The sequence below is a fragment of the Salvelinus fontinalis genome, chromosome 2 (assembly GCF_029448725.1).
Source record: "Salvelinus fontinalis isolate EN_2023a chromosome 2, ASM2944872v1, whole genome shotgun sequence".
NCBI classification, from domain to species: domain Eukaryota; kingdom Metazoa; phylum Chordata; class Actinopteri; order Salmoniformes; family Salmonidae; genus Salvelinus; species Salvelinus fontinalis.
Genome location: NC_074666.1, coordinates 61,272,434 through 61,290,025, shown reverse-complemented (window position 1 = coordinate 61,290,025; position 17,592 = coordinate 61,272,434). Strand labels below are relative to the sequence as shown.

Genomic DNA, 17,592 nt, shown 5'->3' with positions numbered 1-17,592 from the left:
GTCAATGAGCCCACGTTGTTCCAGAATGCCTTGAAGGTTGTCATAAATGACTCCCATCACCCCAATCACCAAGAAGTCTCTTTATGGAGCTGTAAGGATTAAGGGCATGACTTTAATCTCCTCAGCCTCTCCCCTACACTGGCCATCAGATTTGCCCTTGACGTTGTTGGTACGCAACATTCATTACGCTTTTGGAAGGTGCTACAGTTTGATGTCCCAAACTATGTAATTAGTACTATGGTTAGGGTAGAATTAGTTAAAAAAAGTCATTAGTGAAGCGAAATTAGACAGACACGTGGCTAAGATCCATTAAACCAAATAAAGACTGAACATAGTGCCATTGGCTACCTCAGGAAGCCCTTTGAGGCACTAACCAGCAGTGGGCTGAAGGCTCTGTTTCATATTTCTGAGCTCTGGGCTCTTGTAAAAAAGAAAGCGGGATCAGGGACCCCACTCCAGGGAAAAACATGCCACATCGCTGTTAAAACAAGCCTGTAATCGTCCCCTTTAAGTAACCGCAAAAGTGCCTTGGTTTACAAGGAGGACATCTCTAAGTTGGGTAGATGTCACGTTCGTTCTCCTCCTCGTCTGAGGAGGAGCATGTATCGGACCAAAACGCAGAGTGATATGAATACATCTTCTTTTATTGGAGACGAAGACGAAACGAACACTATACAAACAAATACAAAAACAATAAACCACGAACGTGAAGCTACAAACGAAAGTGCACACACACAGCTACTAACGTTAGACATAGACAATTACCCACAAACACCTAAAGCCTATGGCTGCCTTAAATATGGCTCCCAATCAGAGATAACAATAAACAGCTGTCTCTGATTGAGAACCAAACCAGGCAACCATAGACTTTCCTAAACACAACCCCATACACTCTACAAAACCCCCTAAACAATACACACACCCTAAACTAGACAAAACACACAAACATCCCCCATGTCACACCCTGACCTAACTAAAGTAATAAAGAAAATCAATATAACAAAGGCCAGGGTGTGACAGTAGAAGTGTTGTGGTACAGTATCTCTGCCGCTTTACTTTTCCTTTTTTGGTAGCAGACTATCCCTTTCAACAGGGTGCTGTATTTACGTCAATGATTTGCAGCTTGATTCAATGCTGATGTTAAGTTCATGTTCGGTACCTTGGCAACAAATGTCTTTAACAACATGTTTGAACTGGACCTCTGCAAACTGACTCTAATGGAGTGGGCTCAAGCAAAGTTAATAAAAAATAATGCCATGGTGAAACATTGACTGGCACTAGGCTAGACAGCTTTTCGTCTGATGCGTCGATGCCAGCCAGTGCCAGGTGAGCTGTGACAATCACTGACAGGCACCACTCCAGCCGTCACACTAGGATGCGAGCTCTGAAAGTGGGCGAGCAGCTGCTTTGGGATCCAAAGTTCCGCCACGTTTGTTCCAAGTGAGAACACGGGCTTATGTCTTACACTTTATTATATGAATAGTATCACAGTTTTGAGGGAGTTTGAGCTGCTGTACAGCCCAGGGCTCTGTGCTGAGTGGATCCTTACTACATGTGATCTCAAGGGCCTAGTGGTACAGTAGGGTTGACAGCAAACCCCTTCCCACATCACCACAGTTCCTCTAATCTCACTGGCCTATCTCTTGGTTAATTTCCCTCTCCCCAGGGAGTCCTGTATCTTCACTATGTACATTCTTGAAAGCAGCAGTATTTCCCGTTTCATGCTTTAAACCCCCTCCCCACTGTGAACGAACTTGGACAGCGTCATGGGCATTTTGCTGCAAACCAACCTGGTCTCAGAGCATTTCGTATGATTCTGTACATACATCTGAGACACTCCATTTAGTATGATATGTTACGTTTTGTCACATAAGACATATGTTTACCTAAGGCAAAAACAAAAGGAAGGTGGCTGGTCCGGGTGGCTGGTCGGGGTGGATGGGTAGACATATAACGGGAATATCTAGCTACTCAAAGGTTGCGAGTTCAAAAATTATCACAGATAACTTGAGCATTTTAGCTAATTAGAAGCATTTTGCTACTTTTTAGCTACTTTTCAACTACTTAGCATGTTAGCGAACCCTTCCCCTAACCGTTAACCCTAGTTTAACTCTTTAACCTAACTACTAAACTTAACCCTAACCCTATCTATTATGGCTCCTCAGATCCTCAAAAGGTTCTACAGCTGCACCATTGAGAGCATCCTGACTGGTTGCATCACCGCCTGGTATGGCAACTGCTTGGCCTCAGCAGCAGGATGAAGAGGCACTACAGAGGGTAGTGCGAATGCCCCAGCACATCAGTGGGGCCATGATTCCTGCCATCCAGGACCTCTATACCAGGTGGTGTCAGAGGAGGCCCAAAAATGTTCAAAGACTCCAGCCACCCTAGTCATAGAATGTTCTCTCTGCTACCGTACGGCAAGCGGTACCGGAGCGCCAAGTCTAGGTCCAAGAGGCTTCTAAACAGCTTCTACCCCAAGCCATAAGACTCCTGAACATCTAATCAATTGGCTACCCAGACTATTTGCATTGCATTGCCTTCCCACCCTCTTTACACCACTGCTACTTTCTGTTGTTGTCATCCCATGCATAGTCACTTCAATAACTCTACCTACATGTACATACTACCTCAACTAACCGGTACCCCCTCACATTGACTCTGAACTGGTACCCTCCTGTATATAGTCTTGTTATTTTACTGCTGCTCTTTAATCTCTTCTTCTTGTCCATAATTCTTTACACTGCATTGTTGGTTGGGGGCTCATAAGTAAGCATTTCACTGCAAGATCAACACCTGTTGTATACGGAGCATGTGACTAATACAATTTGATTTGATTTGAACCCCTAGCCTAGCTAATGTTAGTGAGCTAAATACCATTAGCCACCAAGCTAGAATTGTTAACATATCATACAGTTATTATTCATAGCATATAATACGAATTGCAATTCATAACATATCATACGAAATATGCGATGGACATCAACAAACTAATACATACTATACGAAACTTAGAATATCATAAGCGTTTCACTGTTGTATTCGGCGCATGTGACTAATACAATTTGATTTGATAAATGGAGTCTCGGATTTACATACAAAATAATACGAAATGCTCCGAGACACGGTTGTATAAGCGCCTGCTCCTTTAACCTGTTAACAAAATGAGGGGGGATAGATCAGGCAAAGATACTGGTTAGCTACGTGAATAACGCCTCTGTCGTTTTCACAACAGGGGGTTTTCCATTAGGGGATGACAGCAGTGCTGCTCTGCTTGTCCTTTTCCACTGACGCAGACTCCCCCTGGTGTGTTTCACAGTCCAAATGGCATATCACTGCTTTGGTAACACCCTGCCAGTGCAGTGCTGGGGTCCTGGGTATGTTCGCTGTCGGTGCGCTTCTCAGTTCACTGGGGGAGCTGAGGAAAGCTGGCCAGGGGCCACCACTTCACACTGAGACCATGTGTCTCTGAGGTCTGTAGACTCCTATCCTCTACACCCCCCCCCCCCGTCTCTTCATCCTGCTGCTACGTCAGTATGGACGGGAATAGAATCCGCCAGGTCCTCCTAGTTCAGGGATCAGTGGAAAGTCAATGATGATCTAAAAGTCGCTGTTTCCCTGATCATCTTTTCCCCTTTCGGAATCACTGAAGTGTTAAAATAATTGACGAATCGTGAAGTTGTGTACGACGTTTCCAAGTGGAGGTAATCACAAAACTTGTGCACAAGAAATATCCAAAATTTGTATAACGCGAAAGTAATTTAGGTCCGCCCAATTCAACACGTCAGCTGATGTCCCCACACAAACAACTAAGCCCTCGTCCCATACGAAAGCACCATTACCTCTTTTACACGTATGCGTCTGTGTATTTCAGTGCTCGGCAGTATCTTACCAAATGTCAGCAAGTGTGAATGAAAGGAGGGGCGAAGCAGAAGTGTTCTCCCACGGATGCTTTGTCTACAACTCAAACTCGGCAATACCGTTCACAGTGCATTGGGTGCCTTAACTCAGTGAGGCTTGAACAAGTAGGCATAGCAATGGGTTTACCCTCTTCTTACCGTTGCTGTTCCCAGACTGAATGACTTGAGGTTATTTTCAATCTAAACTTGTCCGCACACTAAACCAGGCCTGGGGTCTTCACTGAGTTTGAATAGGAGGTTTAGGACTATCCAAACAAAGTGTTACCGAAACTTATGTGCAGACACTAAACCTCTTTAAAAGTGGTTTCCTTGGCCGAGCTACCCAAACAATCCGCATGCATTGAATGCACTGATACTGTACGGCAAAGCATTGCATGATCAAAGAAGAGCGTATGCACTCAGGAGTGACACTGATGTGCATTGTTTTTCTAACTGTACAGTGCATTCAGGCAGGGAAGCTATTTTGATTCATCTCCGTAATCTGATAATCCTTCAAATTGTACTATCGATTTTGCAATCAGTCCTGAAGAGCAGATTAGACAGGATATAAAATGAGGATATAGAAAATAACTCCGTTTCAAGGATGTAAGGAGAAAAACGCACCTTTTGACTTTCGATTTTATGCCAGAAGACATTGAAGGCCTATAATCTATCGAAACGAGGCATGTGAATGAGAAAGTACTCCTTTCGGGGACATTTCTTCTGCCGTTACAGTACGTACAATGTATGACTCACACAGCTACCATTCTCCTGTGAGAGGTCTATACCCGTGAAGTAGCTAGAGGGGCTTTAGAGCCCCCCCCCCCCCCAAAAAAAAAAAATGTGTGTATGAAATATTAAAAAGGACAGCTTTATCACAGCCAGATCAAATGAAAAGATAAAGGCCGTGAGTGGAGAAGGAGTAATGAAGTCTCAGGGTGTGTGTGTGTGTGTGTGTGTGTGTGTGTGTGTGTGTGTGTGTGTGTGTGTGTGTGTGTCCATCCCAGACATCTGTTCCTGCTAGCTGTTTCAGTTCAGTTTAGGAAGTAAACAGTAGACCAGCGCTGGCCGGGCCTGTCTGCTACTTTACTTTGGCTATTCTCTACATACATGCAGTACGACCAATCCCAAAAGCTTTATGACACACCACTCTCCATATTAGCTGAGATGGTAAGAGGTTAATTAATGAACAGGGCACTGATGTTGAAGATGTAACTATTTTAACCAGACCAAACCAGACCAAAAAAAACTTCCTCTGTTGTCTCAACTCAAATGAGACTTCTTGATTGGAGCAATTGAAGCAGTGAGACAGTATCTTGCTGAAATTAAATCGGACCAGATTAATCCAGGATAATCTGTTCGAAACAATCTCTTACACTATATGTTTAATCTCAGAGTCCAGATAATCTGTGTTGGTGTGGCCTTTGAGAAAGCCAAAAACCACGCATGTCTGTGTTGACTGACATGTTGGGTTGTTAGTGACATGCTGTTTGTCACGTATCACTGCTTTCACCACCGCACAGCGCCTTCACTGGTCAACACCTTCCCAAACAGACATCATTTCAGCATCTAGTTTTGGTTTACATTTGGTTGAGTTGTCAACTAACATGAACTCAATGTGAAATAAAATTAAAAAAATGACCATGTCATTGGATTGAGGTAAAACAATTCCCTTCCGTTGATGACTTTTTTCAAATCCAATCACTTCTCCACGTTGATTCAACGTCATCACATTGTTTGGTTGAAATTACGTGGAAACAACGTTGACTCAACCAGTTTTTGCCCAGCGGGTTGAGCCCTGGGAGTCCAGAATGAAACAGTCTCTCTCCCCTCTCACAAAACAAGATTGCGGTTGTGTGAACATGGGTTTGAGTCTCAGAGTGGATTTGTCCATGTGTGTGTGTGTGTTTGTTCGTGCGTGCCTGCCTGTGTGTGTGAATGTATTTGAATAATACACGACACTCCAGCAGGACACACTTCACTAATATGCTGGACAGAACCGAACAAGGCTACATTACACCTAGGTCAAACCAGCACTGCATTACATTCACCACCTCATTCATCCAACCTTGTCATTAGTCAGAAAATCAATTTAGACATAGATGGGTCATGCCAGAGCATGCACTGCAGGGTTGAGGGCCGGGCTGGTGTTACACATAATGACATACCCCCCCGGTGAGTGACAAGTATCGAGCACAAGAACGCGGATCCTGTCTACTGAGCCATAAAATAACATGAATCTTGGCAGGATTATTATAGAGTATTACGATCTATGTTATAATGGTATTTTCTTCTCGGTTTCATACTGTTACTGTTTCGTGTTGTATTGGATTGAGTATGAAACACTTAGCCGTAACCAAGGATACGGGTTCGTGTGGGTGTGACATCAGAACGCAGGAGGTGTTGATATGATGGAGGAACGTGAAGGAACGTAGCAGGCGGGTGTCGTGCTGTTATCTGTTTCTGTTATATGATGTGTTGACATGATGGAGGAATGATAGGAGGACGACAGTGTCACTCACCTCAGCCTCATAAAGAGGATGAAGGCCACCAGCAGGGCTGCCAGAGAGATACAGTGTCCCATGTAGTTTATGATCACGGCTATGTGGTAGTGCAGCTTGCTCTTTTTCTGCAGAAAGGAGGGGAAAAAAGCCAGAAGTAATATGTAAGTAATATGCAGTAATATGCAAACAATAGTATGGACACACAAATCTATACTTGGCAGTGTACATCATTGTCAAAGTTAAACGATAGCTAATTACTTCATGAGAGATATTGTGCACTTTCGTAATGCCTACTGATAAAAACAGTGCAAAACGTATCAACTATGAATCGTATTATGGCAATTGCTTGGCATCCGACTAAGGCGCTACAGAGGGCGGCGCGTATGTCCCGAGTACATCATGGGGCAGAGCTTCCTGCCATCCAGGACCTCTATGCCAGGCGGTGTCAGATGAAGGCCCTAAAAATGTTATAAGAGTCCAGCCACCCAAGTCATAAACTGTTCTTTCTGCTACCGCACAGCAAGTGGTTCCGGAGCGCCAAGTCTGGGACCAAAAGGCTCCTGAGCAGCTTTTACCCCCAAGCCATACGACTGCTAAACAGTTAATCAAATGGCTACCCGGACTATTTGCATTGATTTCCTTCTTTTTGCACAGACTCTCTTTTATTGGCTCTGTGCACCCTCACTGGACTCTACCCACACACTCACACATACTGCACTGACATTCCAACACACACACACACACACACACACACACAACGCTGCTGCTACTCTGTTATCTATCCCGATTGTCTAGTCACTTTTACTCCTACCTACATGTACATACAGTGGGGCAAAAAAGTATTTAGTCAGCCACCAATTGTGCAAGATGAGGCCTGTAATTTATCATACGTACACTTCAACGATGACAGACTAAATGAGAAAAAAAAAATCCAGAAAATCACATTGTAGGATTTTTTATGGATTTATTCCCGTCCATACATATTTTTAAGTGGGAGAACTTGCACAATTGGTGGCTGACTAAATACTTTTTTGCCCCACTGTATAACCTAAAATACCTCTGCTAGCTCATACCCCTGCACGTAACCCTAACTCGGTACCTGTACTCCTTGTATATAGCCTCGTTATAATTATTCAAGTTAATATTTCCTTTTTGCTATTTAGCAAATGTTTCTTATTTTAAATATCTGCTTTGGGAAAGGGTTCGTAAGTAAGCTTTTCACGGTAAACTCTACACCTGTTGTACTCAGCGTTGTACTCAGCGTATTTGATAAATACAAGTTCATGCATTACAGCCTTCGCTCATGAGGTCATCATGTACAGCAGACTTTGCAAAGGATCTATAAAAGTCACATAATTGAATTATCTCTAAAAACAGATACTTTTTCTAAACTCTTGACGCAGCAACACACCTACATCACACAATTAGCCAAATAGTTAATTTTCTGCTCAGAACCACATTTTGTTCATTAAATACCAACTCTACATTTCGAAACGCAAAGAAACGTTCTCTACATACATTAACTTTATCAAAACACGACAAACCTGACTCATTATCTAATCATTCTGTCAAAACACTAGCACATGTTTTCTATCCAAGAGGAACATACAGTTGAAGTCGGAAGTTTACATACACTTAGGTTGGAGTCATTAAAACTCGTTTTTCAAACACTCCAAACTTCTTGTTAACAATCTATAGTTTTGGCAAGTCGGTTAGGACATCTACTTTGTGCATGACACAAGTAATTTTTCCAACAATTGTTTACAGACAGATTATTTCACTGAATCACAATTCTAGTGGGTCAGAAGTTTACATACACTAAGTTGACTGTGCCTTTAAACAGCTTGGAAAATTCCAGAAAATGATGTCATGGCTTTAGAAGCTTCTGATAGGCTCATTGACATAATTTGAGTCAATTGGAGGTGTACCTGTGGATGCATTTCAAGGCCTACCTTCAAACTCAGTGCCTCTTTGCTTGACAACATGGGAAAATCAAAAGAAATCAGCCAAGACCTCAGAAAAAAATTGTAGACCTCCACAACTCTGGTTCACCCTTGGGAGCAATTTCCGTACGAACAATAGTACACAAGTATAAACACCATGTGACCACGCAGCCGCATACGGCTCAGGCAGGAGATGCGTTCTGTCTCCTAGAGATGAACGTACTTTGGTGCGAAAAGTGCATATCTGTCAAGTTCGTCATAAGGAGTAGACCAAGATGCAGCGTGGTATGTCTCCATCCTTTATTATGGAATAGAAAACTTCAAAGAACAAACGAAACGTGAAGCTATAATAATGCTCACAGGCAACTAAACATAGACAAGATCCCACAAAGCACAATGGGAAAATGGCTACCTAAATATGATCCCCAATCGGAGACAACGATAAACAGCTGCCTCTGATTGGGAACCATACTAGGCCAACATAGAAATATAATTCACCTAGATAACCCACCCTTAAATCACACCCAGACCTAACCAACATAGAGAATAAAAGCTCTCTATGGTCAGGGCGTGACAGTACCCCCCCCCCCAAAGGTGCGGACTCCGCAAAACCTGACTCAATAGGGGAGGGTCCGGGTGGGCATCTACCGTCGGGGGCGGCTCCGGTGCGGGGCGAAGTACCCACTCCGCTCGTGGACATGTCATTGGAGGAACCGGACCGTGGCTAGTTGCCGGAAGAACCGGACCGTGGGTCGTCGCCGGGGGCTCCGGACTGGGAACCCTCGCTGGAGGCTCCGGGCCGCCGATCGTCGCTGGGGGCTCCGGGCCGCCGATCGTCGCTGGGGGCTCCGGGCCGCCGATCGTCGCTGGGGGCTCCGGGCCGCCGATCGTCGCTGGGGGCTCCGGGCCGCCGATCGTCGCTGGGGGCTCCGGGCCGCCGATCGTCGCTGGGGGCTCCGGGCCGCCGATCGTCGCTGGGGGCTCCGGGCCGCCGATCGTCGCCGGAAGCTCTGGACTGGGACCTGTCGCAGGAAGCTCTGGACTGGGACCTGTCGCCGGAAGCTCTGGACTGGGAACTGTCTCCGGAAGCTCTGGACTGGGAACTGTTGCCGGAAGCTCTGGACTGTGGAGGCACACTTTTGAGGCCTGATGCGTGGGACCGGTACAGGTGGCACTGGGCTGATGACATGCACCTTAGGGCGAGTGCGGGGAGAAGGCACAGGACGTACTGGACTGTGGAGGCGCACTGGAGGCTTGATGCGTGGGACCGGTACAGGTGGCACCGGGCTGATGACATGCACCTCAGGGCGAGTGCGGGGAGGAGGCACAGGACGTACTGGACTGTGGAGGCGCACTGGAGGCCTGATGCGTGGGACCGGTACAGGGGGCACAGGGCTGATGACACGCACCTCAGGGCGAGTGCGGCGAGGAGGCACAGGACATACTGGACTGTGGAAGTGCACTGGAGTCCTGTGTGTGGGACCGGTACAGGTCGCATAATGACCATCGTTATGTTTGGAGGAAAAAGGGGGAGGCTTGCAAGCTGAAGAACACCATCCCAACCGTGAAGCATGGGGGTGGCAGCATCATATTGTGGGGGTGATTTGCTGCAGGAGGGACTGGTGCACTTCACAAAATAGATGGCTTCATGGAGGCAGGAAAATGATGTGGATATATTGAAGCAACATCTCAAGACATCAGTCAGGAAGTTGCAGCTTGGTCGCAAATGGGTCTTCCAAATGGATAATGACCAGAAGCATACTTCCAAAGTTGTGGCAAAACGGCTTAAGGACAACAAACTCAAGGTATTGGAGTGGCCATCACAAATCCCTGACCTCAATCCTATAGAAAATGTGTGGGCAGAACTGAAAAAGCATGTGCAAGCCTAAAAAACTTATTCAGTTACACCAGCTCTGTCAGGTGAAATGGGTCAAAATTCACCGAACTTATCATGTGAAGCTTGTGGAAGGCTACCCGAAACGTTTAACCCAAGTTAAACAATTTAAAGGCAATGCTACCAAATACTAATTGAGTGTATGTCAACTTCTTACCCACTGGGAATGAGATGAAAGAAATGAAAGATGAAAAAATAATTCTCTACTATTATTCTGACATTTCACATGCTTAAAATAAAGTGGTGATCCTAACTGACCTAAAACAGGGAATTTTTACTAGGATTAAATGTCAGGAATTGTGAAAAACTGTGTTTAAATGTATTTGGCTAAGGTGTATGTAAACTTCTGACTTCAACTGTATAGTCAATCATAGCACAACGACTTTTAAAATACTAACATTTGATGGCATTACAAAAACTGCATTACTTTTAATTTTTCAGTTCTACCTGCATACAATATGAAATATATATTTTTTTATCATTCATTTTCCTTTTACTGGAAACCACTATATTTTTTTGTTGAGTGTCGAATGTGTGCAGTTTTGGCAACATACTGTCTAAAAGTGAATGAGTCATCTTAACTTTATAGAATGTACAGTAGCAAAGAATAGTAAGTGACAGAATTGCTGCAGTAAAAGCTTTATTAGCAACATGAAATTGCTGCCAGTAACCAACAAAAAATCCAACATACATGGTCTTTGGTTCCAAAAGTGTAAAAATAAAACACAATTACAGTTTAAAAAAGGCACAGAAGGGGAAGAAAAAAAAATTCACAGTCCTGTTCTAATCTATATGATCTTCAGCATTTGGCCACATGTTCTCGTCCCCGTCACATCTTATGTCATCTCTCGCTATGCACCTTTTGATAGAAACGCTTGGCATACTTTATCCACCCCTGGCAGTCTTCAGCTGAGATGTCTCTGCAGCCGGCATCCATTGCATTCAGGAGGGACATTTGGTCATGTGGCCGATGATCATCCACTTTACACCTCCAGGCAAAAAAAAAATACCTCGATGGGGTTGAGGAGAGGCGAGTAGGGAGGGAGGAAAAGGGAAACCATTCTTGGATGGGCTGCAGACCAGTTTGTGATTGCATGTGAATGGTGGAATGCTACATTGTCCAATGCAATCACAAATGTCCTCATGTTTCCTCCCACCTGTTCCCTTTCTGCTTCTGGCACCAGTTGTTGGTGGATGTCATCTAAAAACAAAAGAAGGCGCTCAGTGTTGTAGGGACCAATCTGTCATTTCTGCAGGACCAAACCAGCACCCGAGATTGCAGCACACATTGTGATATTTGCTCCTCTCTGACCCGGCACATCGACGGTGGCCCTTTTCCCGATTACGTGTCTTCCCCGCCGACGTGTTTTTGCCAGGATCAACCCTGCCTCGTCAACATAAATGATTTCATGTGGGGTCTGATTAGCCTCCAACTCTATGACTCTCTGGGGAAGAAAACACAGCGTGTCCTACTGCATGTACTGTAACCCATGTTTACATGTAGAGTAGCATAGTGTAAAACTCACTATAGAACAAGACATTGGATAGACACCATACCTGGACGTGCCGGAGTTCCTTGACCTTTCAAAAGGAACTGTGTACAACTCTGAGTTTGGTCATAGTCCGAGCAATGGTAGTCAGGCTGATGCTTTCCACATTGTGAATTACCAGGTTGTCCTCTACAATTGTGATATGAATTTCTCTCAATTTTATTGCATTGTCAGCAATGAACAATACTTCCATGGCATGCTTTCGGTCTCCACTGAGGAGCTTTCCTTCCTCCCCAGAGGGAGGAAGACGTCCTTTAGAGCAACAAAAATACAACATACATCTTTGCATTGAGCCTGGTGGCCTACAGTTACAGTGAGACATTGCAACAGTAATGATAGAAGAAGCCCTTGTGAAATGCATTACTTACCTGTTGGTTTGTTAAATTCCGGATAATGGAAGCCACGGTTGACCGTCTGAGATTAGGCTGGACTCTTTCACCAGCCTCTCTCAGTGATAGACCATGTGATAAACCATGGTCTATGATGGTGGCTCTTATTTCGTCAGTGACAACAGATCTTACTCTCCTTTGAACACCACCACACATTCTTACTCCTCTCCCCCTACCTCCCCTTCTTCATTGTCCTGGTCCAACTATTCCTCTGCCTGGTCCGGCTTCTCCTCTGCCTTGTCGTGCTACTCCTCTGCCTGGTCCAGCTACTCCTCTGCCTGGTTTAACTATTCCTCTCCCTTGTCCAAACATCGTTTTTTCTCTCTCTGCTCCTCTGTGTTGTTCTGTCTCCACATTGGTCAAAATCCATCCAAAGAGTCCACTTTTTACTGTGTATGTCCATGTAATTGAAAGAACTTCAACACCTGGCAATGTCTCTGATTGCGATTGGAATCAGCTGTGGTTGGTCTATTTTACACAACTTCAAGTAAATCAGCTATTTCTCAATGTTTCAATGATCTGTTCATTCAAAAATGCTTATCATCTGTTTCAATATAGCTTTTGAGCTGCTGTTGTTGCAGAAGTAGAGGCTTTACGCTATAGTTAAGGTCTTAGACATTAGGTCTTCATTTCTGGCGTGCTGTGTGCAAGCATTTGTGAATAAGACAAGAAAGATCCATCATTTTGGTAATGGGTAAGGAAATATGTAAAGAAAATGTAAGCATTTTAGAAATGTGTTAATTGACTACATATTCTGTGAAAACAACATGAATTGTGTTAATGGTACGGTCCACAACAGACGGTTGTTGTGCTAATTGTGTTTAGAGTTTTGAAAATGTGACTACAGCTTGGACAAAACAATATTAGCGATTGTAAAAAAAAAAACTGTAATATTTCTGTCTGTCTGTATGTATTATGTACTGTTAGAACAGTCTGGTATTGAATAGATAGAGTCAAAGTGCAGAGGTTTGAGTTGACACTGGATTATATGACTTCCCATCATTATCTGTGAAAAAGACCCCTGTAGAACTCAACCAGATGGCATTTTATAAGGGACAAGACAATCCTTGTTGTCATTAATATCAACGTGCAATGAGTGATGTAAAATATTACATATTGGTCATTTAGTCAATTTCATTCACATCAAACAGAGAAATGATATGTCATTGGTACTTTAAATCACATCTTTACTTTACACCATTTAAACGTTCACATTCTTGTACAGTTAACACCTCTGGGGCAACTGTCTATCTCCTTCTCTACAAATAACAGCCCCTCATCTCTTTTCTTTTTAGAGATGACTCTGTCACGCCCTGACCATAGAGATAATTTTATTCTCTATGTTGGTTAGGTCGGGGTGTGATTAGGGTGGGTTATCTAGGTTATTATTTGTCTGTTGGCCTGGTATGGTTCCCAATCAGAGGCAGCTGTTTATCGTTGTCTGTGATCGGGGATCATATTTAGGCAGCCTTTTCCAATGGGTTTTTTGTGGGATCTTTTTTGTGTGTAGTTGCCTGTGAGCACTGCATTTGACTTCACGTTTAGTTTTTTTCTGTATTGTTTTGGTGAGTTTCTTTAATTAAACTCTACGCACGCTGCGCCTTGGTCCGTTAATTCTACAAACGATCGTGACAGACTCTTTGCATACTTCCTCCCTGTCTTCTTTCTGGAATTTAGCTCTGCCCCACAGTGTTGTTTCCCTCCGCATTCTATTGTAATTTTGGAGAACTGGATAGCTAGGGGGGGGGGGGGGGGGGGGGGGGACTAAGATCTACTAACAGACAAAGAAACAAAAACAAACTCCCCCCAGAGACAAATGTGAATCTTTATCCATCCAGATCATCCTGATCCGATTATCTCCCCGGTAATCCCCCAATATAATCTGTCACTTAGATGGATTACCAACAGGCAGCCACTGGCAGATTACAAACGTACGCCTTGATGAGTCATGAGAATTTTAAAAACTTTTTAAACTGGAAGCACCCCATTCCCCTACCAACACACACACTCACTCACTCACTCACTCACTTACATACACAGACATTTGCATACGCAAATGCACACTTATCCTAGCAGCTGTTTCATGCAGGGCTATCTTGATCTTGCAGGTGGAAGAGTCTGTTTTACCTCAGGCTACAACACTGCCAAGGGTCTCCTCGAGATTCTTCATCTACACTCTATCCTGTCTGCTATCTCTGTCTCTGTCTCTTTCTGTGCTGTGCTATAACTGGGGGGGAACTAGCTTTGTCATTCACAAACGAACCAGCGACTCCCTTGTATTCTGCATAAAACAGGAACTCTGGGATCTAAGGCAGACAAAATGATTTACCTTTTATAGCGCTCTTCATTACATAAAGAATCTCAAAGCGCTTCATAGCAACACAAAAAAAAAGAAAAGCAATTTAAATAAATGAGACGGAAGGTCAAGAGAGGGTTGGAAAGTTCACGGCTTGAATGGTCATCGGAGGGAAGTGGTCACCGGGGGAAAGCAAGCAGCGGTGGTCCCTGGAAATGGTCTCTAACATGGTGATAGTACTCAACCCTGAGGCATCTCTTTCGCTTTCCTGGCTAAGGCAGTAGCAGCATTCAGAGCAGCCCCCAAACAAACACTGCGAAGGCAAGCTGTAACTCACCCCATCATACCAAGTGAAAACAACTGCCAGGTTTATAAGGATCACTTTACATAGGGTCTCACATATGGTAACAATGATCCTAATGCTCCGTCTGGCAACAGTTTCTTAGAAATATTCATATTCTTGCTGGGTCTGAGGGAAACAGATGTCAGGGAGGGATCCAGACTGCTTCTGTGGACATCCTTCCTGGCCCCTATCTCTTTAATTAGGCAATTGGGACAGACCGGATAGTCCTAGCATACGATGTGGTACACAGGCTTGCATCCTATCTATCTATCTATCTATCCATCTATCCATCTATCCATCTATCCATCTATCCATCTATCCATCTATCCATCTATCCATCCATCCACCCATCTACCCATCTACCCATCTATACACATCAGCAGGACATGCATGTGTACTGTGTATGTGCCGGTGTGTAAGGACAGGCTGTTTTTGTATTTGTTCAAGAGTTAACATGTTTATTAAAACATCGGAGGCTGTGAGCCTTGTGTTGTGTGTCTGACCTCCCTGAAACCTGATAAGAACAAGGCTCATATGTTTTGTCACGTAACGCTGGTCCGCAGAGGGGGAGGATAGGTGGAGGCTTGTTGATGGCTGTGCCCAGCCGCCTCCCACTCTTAGAGGCCAGCCTTCCCGCTGGCCAAATCTGTCACCAATTTCCTCCTGCCCTCTTAAAGGAGGCCAGTGAAAGCTCTCCGAGCCAATAAAATAGGACAGTGAGAATGGAGGAGCAGCATGCCATGCAGAGCCAAACAGAGGGAGCAGGCTGCATCGCCAGCCTATGAACAGTAGGGATGGCTGGGTCCTCATCTCATTTCTCCTGACTCCCCTGCCTCTCCTTCTGCTGCAGTGCTGGTTTAGATAAACTATTATTTTAGTTTGATGTGTATATGAATGACTCCCGACGATGACTAAGATCTGTGATTATAGAAAACATGTGTGCCATTGGTACACAATGGCATGTGTTAAGACTTGAGTCAGAGATTTGAGCTGGTACATTCAGTTGGTATTTAGCCATTTGGTCAAATTACTTTTGGCTTTGTACTTTGGAACACAGCGAGCATCTCACTTGTAGAGCTGAGATTTTACTGATACATTTGAAATCTGCAAGAGGAGATTCCAGCACCTTGAAACTGTAAATGGACATACAGTAGTGATTAGTAAAAGTGGGCGAGAGAGAAAAAAAGCAGGTTGAAAGGGGTTCCCACTAAAACACATCCATGCAGTTTCCCTTTATTTCTCGCGGGGCAGGCTATCCGCAGTATGTGCAAAACATGATCCTCTCCCCACCTTTTAATGTTTTAGTTCTAAGAATGAATTTAGTTCTCTGATACAGAGGTAGCAGTTATACTCACAGTTTCATTCGCTCTGTGCCCAACTGTCTTCCCCACTACACTTTGTGAAAAATGTTAAATTCATCCTATCAGCTGTTTCTAGCAGGGCTATCTTGATCTCGCAGGTGGGGGAGTCTCTTTTACCTCATGCTGCAACACTGCTTAATCTACACTCTCCTGTCTGCTATCTGTGCCTGTGTCTCTCTGTGCTGTGCTCTAACTGGGGGTAAATAGCTTTGTCATTCACAAAAGAACCAACAAGTACCTTGTATTCTGTATAAAACAGGAAGTCTGGGATGTAGGGCAGACATTGGGATGTATTTTTTTACTCGGAAATGAGTCCCTCATTGCTCATTTGTCTGCCTCAGCATAACGAGACATGGTGATAGTACTATGTCCTGAGGCATCTCTTTCTCTTTCCTGGCAGAGCAGCAGCATCCCCCTAACGCACAGCGTATGCAAGATGTAATTCGACAAGATAACTTGCCTGAGCCAGTTGTTGTCCCCCATGAGGAAATAAGAGGGGGACTATGGATCTGTCTCCGTATGTTCGTCACAGTCGACACCACTGGTGAATGAGGCGTCTTTCCACGGAGATGGAGATCCGACATTTACAAAATTACACTAATTGGCCCAAGCACACATCAATGGGCCCCTGCACATCGCTATACTAATCGACTGAAACTTTGAACAAGCATATCTCCAGTCCCGTTTGACCTACATTCATGAAATATTTAACATATATGCAGCTCTCGATGAAAAACGTGTTTGCCCATTAACAATTTATTTGGATTTTGATGTGTGCTTGGGGTTATTGTCTTGCTGGAAGATCCACACTCCACAGCAAAATAGCCCCATAACATCAAAGATCCACCACCATATTTTACAGTAGATATGGGGTTCTCTTCTGCTCATGCGTTCTCATTTGGACACCAAACCCACCACTGGTGTGCGTGGCCAAAGAGCTCTATGTTCATGTCATCCAACAAAATGCAAACACCGTGAGATTGCTAAACAGCATTAGCACTTGGGTTGGGAACCAGAAAAGAACCCCATACCTACTTTAACATCTTTATCAAGCGTGTTAATAATTTTGGACCCCACTGTATATGTATCTCCTCATGAGAAACAAGCATCCTATAAGGACCTATAAGCTCTGCCCATAAAATTTTCCACAATTTAGACTTGTTGTCCCCCATGACTGTGGGGGGAATATACACTACCATTCAAAAGTTTGGGGATCACTAGGAAATGTCCATGTTTTTGAAAGAAAATGACATTTTTTGCTCATCAAATTGATCAGAACTATAGTTTAGACTTTGTTAATGTTGTAAATGACTATTTTAGCTGGAAACGGCTGATTTGTAATGGAATATTTACATAGGCGTACAGGGGCCCATTCTCAGCAACCATAAATCCTGTGTTCCAATGGCACGTTGT

General features: G+C 44.1%; 1 protein-coding gene across 4 annotated transcripts in view; it reads right to left on the bottom strand.

Annotated features, from left to right (window-relative positions):
• Positions 1–17,592, bottom strand: part of LOC129822630 (corticotropin-releasing factor receptor 1-like) — a 168,149-nt gene that overhangs the window by 48,703 nt on the left and 101,854 nt on the right. For all 4 annotated transcript variants that reach the window (XM_055880997.1, XM_055881010.1, XM_055881003.1 and 1 more), the window contains one exon: positions 6,422–6,528. In XM_055880997.1, coding sequence (XP_055736972.1) covers positions 6,422–6,528 — 107 coding nt within the window. The remainder of the gene's footprint in view (positions 1–6,421; positions 6,529–17,592) is intronic.